At 41.3% G+C, this 11260-nt stretch overlaps 1 protein-coding gene across 2 annotated transcripts; it reads right to left on the reverse strand.

Annotated features, from left to right (window-relative positions):
- Nucleotides 1–785: 785 nt before the first annotated feature.
- capgb (capping protein (actin filament), gelsolin-like b) lies at nucleotides 786–11260 on the reverse strand. Of its 2 annotated transcripts, none has more exons than XM_069169912.1 (9): nucleotides 11111–11260; nucleotides 7093–7286; nucleotides 4142–4296; nucleotides 3299–3457; nucleotides 2977–3126; nucleotides 2314–2400; nucleotides 2095–2227; nucleotides 1351–1442; nucleotides 786–1180 (listed from the first exon to the last, which is right to left on the reverse strand). In XM_069169912.1, exons 2-9 carry the CDS (start codon nucleotides 7283–7285, stop codon nucleotides 1115–1117), a joined length of 1035 nt encoding a protein of 344 aa, XP_069026013.1. In that variant the 5' UTR covers nucleotide 7286; nucleotides 11111–11260; the 3' UTR covers nucleotides 786–1114. The 2 variants fall into 2 exon arrangements, with proteins under 2 accessions (XP_069026013.1, XP_069026012.1); XM_069169911.1 differs by lacking the exon at nucleotides 11111–11260 and adding an exon at nucleotides 8917–9105.

Below are 11260 nucleotides of genomic sequence, written 5' to 3' on the forward strand. Positions count from 1 at the left end.
TTTGAAACACAAAAAACATCGATATTGAAATAAGTTGGAGCTAAAAATGTGGACGTGACTCACTGGCACACAAACATATCCAGTATATTCGCTCTGTAATGAGTTTATTTGATTGTAAATAATAATCAATAACTTTTTGTCCAGGTAGCTGTTTTTAAATGAACACAACATATAATATGATATATTATATTATAGAAATTCAATATAAAGTGCATAAACGTACATGCATTTGTACAATCCAACAATCAGTACTACAGTTTTCTGTAAAGTTTGTCGTACCTTCGGTGCAGCGGTGGTGATGCTCTGCCGGCTGAGAGGACTGGACGGACACCTCTGCTCGTCCAATCTATTTGTCTCGCTGCGCCTCCCTGATCTTTGGACTTTTTATGGCCTCCGAGGTGGCGAGGGAAACTTTACGCACAAATCTCTGATTTAAACCCTCGCCGGCTTCCTGGTCGCCGTGTCAACACGGGGGCAGACTCCCATAACTTTTATATAACGGCAATAAATTCTTGGCTATCAGCGGCAGTGACGCAAATCGACAGGTCTTACTGTAAAAGTGTGACTAAAGGAGGAGTGTTATCGTATGTAACATACAGGGAGGTACATGAGCGGGGAAAAAGTACCTGGGTAAATTGCAGCAGGGATTTCTACTGTAAGTTTTTATTGATTGATGTGACTGTGATAATTGTAAATTAGTGTTTGACAGCAGAGAGCGCCTGGTTTATAAAAGATCATGGAAAGACGTCCTGGGTTGACATGAGAAAAAAAAAAATCACAACAAGTAGCAAGCAGGTTCAGATTTATTCTTCAAATGGAGGCAAATCTATGACACTATTGAACAAATGTAAAAAAAAACAAATCCAACCTTTTTTTTTATGTGCATTTGTTTTGTTTTTTGTATATATTTCTTGTTATACCTTTTTATTCTCACCACAAGAAACTGGTTTGTTTTTATAAAAGTCTGATTCTACCAAAGCGAGCTGTCTGTACCCGACAAATATGTACATACAAGTAAATTGCATATAAAAAAAAAATGGAAATGTATTTTCTGCGGGATGCTGTCGGTCCTCTGAAGTGCAGGTTTTTTTTTTCCAAGGTTCCCGTGAAATGTTTAGTTCCAGTTCTTAAAGAACTGCTTGAAGATGATGGTCTCCTTCCCCTGAGGCAGAATCTCCACCTGATTATTGTAGACACAAAGGAGGTCAAGTAAAAGTCCTGGCGGTGATAATCCAGATTATTAAATCATCACAACAAACTGCTGCACGTTTATTGAGATATAGATATATTTCTAGAAAATGAAAGAAAGCTTTGACAGGTTTGTAATGTTTAATCTAAACCAAACAGTACCTGTGTCTTCATCCTGGGGTATTTCATCTGCTCGATGAAGTTGTCTGCTATCTCCATGGCGACCTTCTTCTCCTCAGCGTTCGCTCCGTTACCTGACGGTGAATCAGTGAATGTCATGAGGCGCTGGTATATCGGAGGCGCATCATAAACCCGTTTGATGTCTAATTTCCTCTCAAACTAGGTCACATGCTTTCAGCGTGGTTGTAGATGTCAGGGTAGCAAAATGAGACACGCCCGTGAATTTAAATTATCGGGTTCATTAAGAAACAATGATCTTTGGACCTCACAGATAAAAAAAAAAATACAGTCTTCTTCTGCTATATTTTATTTATTCTGCCTTCAAATAACCAAAATAAACCTTTAAACCTGCCGCCTTGAAATGATTTCTGTCACAATCATGTGTTTTCAGCTGAGTTCAGAGGCTGTTTACTTATTTCAAGTTACATTTGAGCCAACATTTTTATTTTAATAACAGATTTTCTATAATCATAAGTAATGAAATCCTCTGAGGACGTTATGGAGGTAAACAGTAACTCAAAATCTTGCTGTAGTTCTTTGATAAAATTCCTCCTCACATCTCAGTGTCCTCGGACTCACCTCTCCGTGTCGCTGTCAATCATTATTTTTCACCGTGGTCATTAAAATTTCATTTCATCAGATATCCAATATCTGCGGGCATCTAACAACTATCGCTTTCCCTCCGTGTGCATTTCAGGGTTTCGGGGCTGAGCAGGATTTCCGCACCTTTCCAGACGAAGATCTTTCCGTTGGCGCCGTTGTCCAGGATGAAGCAGTCGTCGCGGACCAGCAGCTCCTTGGCAAACGGGCTCTTCTCCACGACTATGGTCGTCGTCATGGAGCCCGTCGCGTCGGACACCTGAGGAGGGAGCAAAGATGAGTGTTGTTTTATGTTTGAGTTAGAAAAGAAGATCGGTGGTTTAAAAGGTGAAAGTGGTAAGTTACCTTGTAGAGGGAGGCGGAGTTGGAAACGTCCGCCTTGCTGTCCTCCTCCGGCGTGCTCTCCGCCAGCGCCGGCATCTTCCCCAAAACCTGCTCAGCAGCACAGCAAATATTCAAACAAGGGCCCCAAAAGATGCTGCGTTTATGGGGCCGATATTCATATTTACAGGTCGAAATAAAAATTCCAATATTGATATATTGGCCAATATTCTTTATATATTACTGTATAAAAATAGTAGGTACAAACATACATTTTTGTTTGCAATAAATCTTCAAATGTGGTGATCAAACACTTTTGACACTTAGAGGCAGGATTGTTTACGACTGTGTACTTCACTGTGGATTTAATCATTATAAATTACTATTAAAAAAACAACAACAACAAACACGTAGAACAAATTATAATTTAGCCCCACCATCTTTTTTAAAAATGATTTTCTGTAAAAAAATAAAAAGTTTTTTTTATATCAGGATATATCGGCCAACATACAGCAAGATATCTGTGAAAGGCATCGGTATCAGATCCTATTAAAGACAACCGAATTCTTGACTTGATTTCAGTTGATTTTTGATTGATCTGAAAATCTAAAATGCCTTCTTCTTCTGACACGTCGACTTGCAAACAGAATATAAAGACGTTGAAACTCATCACAGGTCTGCGTTTACCTTGAGCATCTCCTCCGACTCCTCCCCCTCGCTGGTGTCCAGGATGCGCGCTTTGCCGTGTCGGTCCGTGTCGCGGATCAGCGAGGCGATCTCGCGCACTTTCTGCTTCTCGAAGATGTTGGCCTGCGATCCGATCCACGACACGATCGTCTGGAGGGTTCGGCGAGTCGCATCGTCAACTTTATTTCACGCAGTTTGTGGTCGTAAAACGTGCTTAAACTTGTCTATTTCGCAGCTCCGTCACATTTCGATAAGGCGATTGATTTGGTCATTTGTTTTTTTTGTTGGTTTTTTTTGGGCTGCTTCGGACGGAGTATCTCACCTCTCCGAGGTCGAGGATGAAGCAGTCTCCCTTGTTGAAGCTGCTCCAGGACAGCTCCACCTCCTTGGCACGGATGTTGCGTTTCCCTTTGATCTGGTACAACCTTTGCACCGTCCCGCCGCCCTGAGGCCTCCTGAAGCCCGACTCCACTCCACCTTCCTGGGAAGGAAAGAGGAGCATTTTTTATTTACGTCTACTTTTCCTCGTGTTTTACGTTCGATGACTTTGCTCGGGAGATGTGACAGAGATTTCGGCTTTAACGTTCCCTGGATGTTTCAACAAGCCCGACCATTGTGAAAACACTTGAGGCATAAAATGTAATTTGTCGCATGATTTCATGATATTTCAGGTGCTATAAAATGATGAGGGATTTATCCAGCCATAAAAAGATACAAGATTAAATGTGAGATTTGTGTAAACTCTGCAGGCTTTTTTGTGTGCAAGGTAAATCAAATAAACTTTACTAAAACGCTGTTGGATCAAAATCTGTAAATCATTTCTAATTCATAGTAGGTTTAATAAAAAAAATAATGGATATACAAATATTGCAAATTGATTAATTCCAAGTAATTAATACTTTATGCAAAAATTAAATATGAAATTTCACACTTATAATAAAGTTTCAAATAACAAAGATGAAATGAATATTTACTGGGGTTTCAATTCATCTTTTCCTTTAAGAGAATATTCATAATGAACAACAAATTGTTTTGTACTTTGCAAGAATGTTTTTATTACAGGAAACCTGCAAACTTATCAAATAAATTCTCCAGTTAAAGTTTAATTTCCCTCGTATCTTCACAGCTACTTCCACTTCTCCAGCCTCCAGTCGGGGCTCCTCACCTTGTAGCTGACCCCTCGGGGGAAGAGCGCCATGAACTCCGGCGTCTCGTAGCCCTGAACCTGCCGGTGCTGGACGGGGTCACCGCCCAGGAAGTTGTCCAGCTGGGTCGCCAGCATGGCGCACGCTACCTGCTCGTCCCGGGAAGACTTCTCACCTGCCACAGAAGAGAAATTAACTGTCTGAGGGAAAAGAAGAAAAGGTACAAACGAAGAAACCAGAAATATATTTAAAATGTTGAGGAAAAAAAAAACTTTCTAGCTTTGACTTAAGTTCCGATTTAGTTGAGTTGGCACATCCAAGAAAACGTTTGTGCAATTGCTGGTTGAAGGTATGTTCCTCTTCAGGAAGCGAAACTGAAAACTACAAAAATGTTCTTCCTCTTTGAACCATGATTTACAAAAGACTTATAAATGATTTTTAAGGTCAAAATCATGTAGCCGAGCTTTACGCTTAAAAGCTGTAACTGTTTTTACATAAAAGATAACTGTTTAGCATAAAGCCAACAAACGAGCTAAAACGTTGGTTAACGTAAAACCACGTTAAAAAACGAGATAAAACGTTGGTTAACGTAAAACCACGTTAAAAACAAGCTAAAACGTTGGTTAACGTAAAACCACGTTAAAAAACGAGATAAAACGTTGGTTAATGTAAAACCACGTTAAAAACGAGCTGAAACGTTGGTTAACGTAAAACCACGTTAAAAAACGAGATAAAACGTTGGTTAACGTAAAACCACGTTAAAAACGAGCTGAAACGTTGGTTAACGTAAAACCACATTAAAAAAACGAGCTGAAACGTTGGTTAACGTAAAACCACGTTAAAAAATGAGATAGAACGTTGGTTAACGTAAAAACATGTTAAAAAACGAGATAAAACATTGGTTAACGTAAAACCACGTTAAAAAACGAGATAAAACGTTGGTTAACGTAAAACCACGTTAAAAAACGAGATAAAACGTTGGTTAACGTAAAACCACGTTAAAAAACGAGATAAAACGTTGGTTAACGTAAAACGTTAAAAAACGAGATAAAACGTTGGTTAACGTAAAACGTTAAAAAACGAGATAAAACGTTGGTTAACGTAAAACGTTAAAAAACGAGATAAAACGTTGGTTAACGTAAACCGTTAAAAAACGAGATAAAACGTTGGTTAACGTAAAACCACGTTAAAAAACGAGATAAAACGTTAAAAAACGAGATAAAACGTTAAAAAACGAGATAAAACGTTGGTTAACGTAAAACCACGTTAAAAAAACGAGATAAAACGTTGGTTAACGTAAAAACACGTTAAAAAACGAGACAAAACGTTGGTTAACGTAAAACAACGTTAAAAAACGAGATAAAACATTGGTTAACGTAAAACCACGTTAAAAAACGAGATAAAACGTTGGTTAACGTAAAACGTTAAAAAACGAGATAAAACGTTGGTTAACGTAAAACGTTAAAAAACGAGATAAAACGTTGGTTAACGTAAAACGTTAAAAAACGAGATAAAACGTTGGTTTACGTAAAACCACGTTAAAAAACGAGATAAAACGTTAAAAAACGAGATAAAACGTTGGTTACCGTAAAACTACGTTAAAAAACGAGATAAACCGTTAAAAAACGAGATACAACGTTGGTTAACGTAAAACCACGTTAAAAAACGAGATAAAACGTTGGTTAACGTAAAAACACGTTAAAAAACGAGACAAAACGTTGGTTAACGTAAAACAACGTTAAAAAACGAGATAAAACATTGGTTAACGTAAAAACACGTTAAAAAACGAGGTAAAACGGTTAACGTAAAACAACGTTAAAAAACGAGCTAAAACGTTGGTTAACGTAAAACCACGTTAAAAACGAGCTGAAACGTTGGTTAACGTAAAACCACGTTAAAAAACGAGATAAAACGTTGGTTAATGTAAAACCACGTTAAAAAACGAGATAAAACGTTGGTTCATGTAAAAACACGTCAACACGTAAAACTCGGCTACGTTAAAAAAATAAGCTAAATTTGTTTAACTTGAAACCACGTTAACGCAGTTTTGTTAGCTGGTAGTTCAAACAAAACATTTAAAGCACAAATTAAAGTGGAGACGTAAAAAATTAAAAAAAATGAGAAAAGAGGAACTATGTGGAATTTAGGGCCGGAAGTGTTTTGGATTTCAAAATAAAAGGGAACAGGGCAACGCAAAGTTTCATCAACTGTAAATAAGTTGGAGGAGGGGGGGGGAGGAGGAGGGGGGAGGAGGGGGGGAGGAGGAGGGGGGAGGAGGAGGGGTCAGAGATGCATGCTTGAGCTAAGAGAGCCTCTCCAAGTCGTGACAATCAGCTTAGTGTTACCTAAGCACCGGATACACGCTGGAAACAACGGCCACATTTGAGTACTGTAACCGTCCTCCTGCATTTTTAATGCTCCTCGCTCACGAACCGTCCCACCGCCTCCCCCCTTTTCTTTTCCCCCTCCGACTCGGGAGTCGAGGTTTTGACCCGCGTCGCTTCCTTTTAATCCGATTACCTCGATTACTCTGATTCAGATTACCGTCCTACTTTCTATCCCGGCTTCATGCTTCTAGAAAAAAAAAAAAAGACGTCAAGAGTAAAAGCAACAGCTGATGAGACGCCAGCGACGGGGTCATAAAGAGCTTTTTGTCCCGAGTTCAAGACAACCACTTCGGCTTCGTCTTGGCTTCCTATTAAAATGAGAATAAAGTTTATAATGAATGATCAGGCTCCATCCTACATTAAAAATCCAAATCTTCTTCCTTCTCCATTGAAATTCTACCGTTATTGATATTCGACATCTAATTTACGATTGTCTTTTATCTTATTCACATGTCTCTTTTAGTGTCTGCGTGCACTTTTCTGTTTGAACTTTTCCTTCGACGTTGATATTTCTTCACGTTTTGATGTGTTAATTCAGCACTAAGACGGCTGATGGGTCGCGTGCGCTTCGACAGCCTTCACACCTATCCACATGTGGAGGTCGGCTCCCTCGTCCCCGCGGTTCTCCAGCACCAGGTAGGAGTCCCCGTTGTAGAAAGCTCCCACCTCGGAGGGATCCAGCGGCACCGTCTTCATCTTTTCCACCCTCCACACCTGGAGACCCGGCTGCCGGACCTCCGGGCCGAACTGACCCGGCGCTGCGTGGAAGGAGAGCATGCTGCGGAGGGGAGAACGGACGGGTAAGACGGCGCGTGGACAGACGTTTGTCACGGTAAAACACTCAAAAGAGGCACACGGACGGGGAAAAGAAGTGGGTCACAGTTTGCGTTTGGGAAGATGCCCGGTTTTGTTGCATTACATCACTTTTATGCAACACAACACCCACTAACATCGGTGCCACTGATCCAGCTGGATCCTGTCACAGGTGGGAACGACTACCGGGAACATTAGTTTCACACAGGTAAAAAAAAAACAACCAACCAATGCATTGCGTCACTCAACCACACATCTGCCTCTTCCTGTCCTCTGATGCTTCGCTCTGCTGTATTTATAAAAGTAGGCCAACGAGTTTCTGTTTTAATGTCTCTCGCTCGCTTATGTGATAAAAAAAAAAAAAAAAAAAAAACTTAGTAGCAGACCTACATTCAGTTGCTTCTGTATTTGGTACACCTCGCAGACATTAATACAAACCTCCTGCGATATATATTCATGAAGGGTGTAATTTTCAGTATTTCAGTTCGGTCGCATATTTCTTCATCGTCAAATTAACCTCTGTTGTGCTTTTTATTGAACTGGTTCACTGTTTGGTCTATAAGATTTAAAAGATCAGTGAAAATACCCGTCACTAATTCCCAGAGTTTATTGTGGCGTCTGAAAAGTAACTTGTTTTTTTGTTTTTTACACCAATAATACTCCAAAATATTGAAATGAAATCGTGACCTCAGCAGTGGGTGAAAGCTCAGTTCATCACGAGAGAAGTCACATATAGTTTTGCTCTGTGCTCCAGTAATATAATAAATAGTAGGTAATAATTCCCGAGGGAAGTTTTTTTTAAATTTCAAAGATAAACTTTTTAATCACATTTCCAGCCCGATTAGCTGATGAAATATTTTTACTTCAGCACGAGAGGACAGAAGAAAATTACTCTTGTGAAATACATTTTTTTTTTTTTTTTTTATTCCGGTGTATTTGATGCGTAACCATAGCGACCAGCGTATGCAGTTTTGCTTCTAAAGATCGTAATCAGAAGTTTTTGTTTTTTTTTGAGAGAGATTCATAGATGTTGTAAAGTTTTTGCAGTAAACAGCTTCACTGTGTTTTAATTATGCTGCTCGAGAGGCGCCGCGGAAGATAATAAAAGGACTGGAAAAACAACACAAACAGCTCGATTTAAAGTCCTCCGAGTCAACTGAGGACATCGATCTAATATACGAGACACCGCCACCAACTCTTCTGTAATAAAGCGTCATAACTTACAGAAGAAAAGTGACACATTTATCAGCAATCAAACAGGATGTCAGCAGAAGCTCCACCCCTTTCCGTTTTTGCTTTAGTTTTTTTTTCCCCCCTTTTGGCAGCCTCTCCTCTCCCGATTATCGATCATCGGATGACGCCGTTACAAGTCACGCATCTCCGTGAAGCGCGATCGATAAACAGGCGAAGTTCACCGACCAAAACGAGCCGGTCGGAGAGGACGGTCGGTTATCTGAGCACGTAGAGAGGGAGCTGTGGGGGAGCCGAAGGAGCGGGGAGACGGAGCGAGCGACCCGAGGCCATGCGGAGGCTCTCGGGTCAAAGTTTCACTGCTCGCACCGACAGTGAGTAAAGGAGGCGCAGGAAAACTTAACTGTATGATCTCCTCCGGGACCTCCGGCATGCTGACCGACTCCGGCTCCATTCTGCCTGTCCACTGGAGTGTGTGTGTGTATGTGTGTGTGTGTGTGCGTGTGTGTGTGTGTGTGTGTGTGTGTGTGCGTGTGTGTGTGTGTGTGTGTGTGTGTGTGTGTGTGTGTGTGAGGTTGTAAGGTATGGAGAGGTCCGGCGTGGACGAGTGTTTGAGCTCACCTGGCCTGGTTAGCTTATATGTGGGAGGTAACTGGAGCCGGAGTGATGAAAGCCTGCCTGTGGACAGGGCGCCACGTGGGAGGGGAGGAGGAGGAGGAGGAGGAGGAGGAGGAGGAGGAGGAGGAGGAGGAGGATGAGGAGGAGAGTCGGGTTCCTGGTTTCTTGGCTAAAGCTAAACACCAAGCTGATAATTACTGTGAGAGAGCGAGATGTCTCCGTCGTCCCACTCTGTCCCCCCCCCCCCTCCCCGCGGCTTTACTCTAGTTCTGCACGAACGACAGCAGAGACACCAATCTGGTGACTCGTCTCTTCTGTCCTATCGTCTCTGCACCTCCATCCTTCCCGGATCATCTACGAGCCCCCGAATAAATAAAAATCACGACGCCTTTTTTTTTTTTTTTTTTTTTTTTTTTAAGTGTTGCAACGTGGTAAAAAAGTGATTCCCAAGCTTCGCTGATTCAACATGTTTCTTCCTGCCCAGTCCCCCCCCCCCCCTCCACCCCCCACAGACTGTGTGACATAACTCACTCAGCCGGTTGAGTAATAAGTTAATAAGTACAAAAACTAAATCTGAGATAAAGACACGAGCCCGTGTGCAGTGAAGGGGATCGTGTGTTTTAAAGGCCGGAGCTGAAAAGATTGAACTTGTGAAATCATTTAAATAAATAAAAACATAAAAAGTCATGTACTTCTGGACCACATGCACGTCACATACAGCTGAGACGACGGCGTTCTCGCAGCTCGGCTCAACAAACCAGTGAAATGTGGTCAACTAACAACTTATTTCTGATTGTGATGTATATATTTAGACGGAAATGAAAACTGAAGCTGTACTAGCTTTTAAGGGTGAGCCTGTGAAATCATTTCTACGCAGCTCTTGGTCAAATATACCATTTTGCCATTTGGGCATTTGTATGAAATGCAATAATATCGGAGAGGCCGGTTTATTTTATTATTTATGATAACTAATTTGCCATCCTGAAGCATTTTTTGTTGTTGTTGTTGTTTCCATACGAGGTGCAGGCATGATCATTAGATCAAACTATGGAAACAAACATGGAAAATGTGCAGTGTTAATAATTATTGATGCACGTGAGAATTCATGAACTCTTCCTCAGTTTAAAGGGTTCTTGGTCGTCCTGAAATCATTTGCCTCTGTAAGTAGATCTTCAGAAATATTACCGGATAATTGTTTTTACGGTTAGTTTATTATTGAGATCATTTCATTCACTGGAAATGGAAAATGGAAAACACTGGAAAACACTGGAAAACACTGGAAAACACTGGAAACGTCCGTCCGTTTTCAGACGGACGGAGGGTTTTAGATGGAGACGCGGGGTCACAGATCAGCTGCAGGGGTCACTGAGCCCGTCAGCCATTCATGCGATGTTCAGCAGACAGAATATGAGACAATATGCAGGCGAGGAGAGACCTGAGAGCAATCTGCAGTGCGTTTGTATGGCTGGATGCACTCCTTCATGAGAGTAAGAGGCTGAAGTCAACACCGAGGGAAGCCAGCGGGGAGAAATGAAAAAGAATTTTTTTTTAAAACAAAGAGGAATCATGTTAATGTTTAAAAATACAAAAAGTCGATTTTTGTGAATGCCACGCACGAGTCACAAGTTTGAGGCCGCTTTCAACACCCCGCTTTAACTTTAAGGAAGTTGTTAACACGGCTGCAAATAAAGACGCCGGGAAGGAAGCGAGACAGAAACAGGATGTAGGAACGAATTAAAGGCTGGGGTTCCTCAGGAAAGAGGTACAGAGAGTTAGAGCCGAGATTGACTGGATGAAACTTAAGATCCTTCGTCCCCGCTGAGAGATTCCTCCGCTGATGCCAGGAGAAGGAATGTGATGAGGAAAACAAACACACACACAAAAAAAAAAAAAAACAGTGCATGTAGGAGGAAAAAATAAGTGAGGAAAGAAAGAAGAAAAACAGCCCGTGGAGTAAAACAGATTTCGGTGAAGACTTACCTTATAGAGGCGGTGGGAAGAGACACGTCTGAACAGAGAGTGGACAGAAAAGCAGCGATGCGAAGACAAACACGTCCCTAAACACATAAATTCTTTCCCTCTAACGCACACTCGTGCGAGATGTTTCCTGCCTCGGTCTGTGGTGGATTT

The sequence above is a fragment of the Embiotoca jacksoni genome, unplaced genomic scaffold, assembly GCF_022577435.1.
Source record: "Embiotoca jacksoni isolate LCO1_2020_lvr unplaced genomic scaffold, fEmbJac1.0.p SCAF_47, whole genome shotgun sequence".
Lineage (NCBI taxonomy): Eukaryota > Metazoa > Chordata > Actinopteri > Embiotocidae > Embiotoca > Embiotoca jacksoni.

Excerpts from the sequence above, each read along its gene's own strand:
- capgb (XM_069169911.1), bottom strand. The coding sequence starts at position 8,966 with ATGGAGCCGGAGTCGGTCAGCATGCCGGAGGTCCCGGAGGAGATCATA. Across the intron at positions 7,287-8,916 it reads GTCCCGGAGGAGATCATACA|CATGCTCTCCTTCCACGCAG; the intron begins GTTAAGTTTTCC and ends TCCCCTCCGCAG. Across the intron at positions 3,458-4,141 it reads CCCGAGGGGTCAGCTACAAG|GAAGGTGGAGTGGAGTCGGG; the intron begins GTGAGGAGCCCC and ends TTTCCTTCCCAG.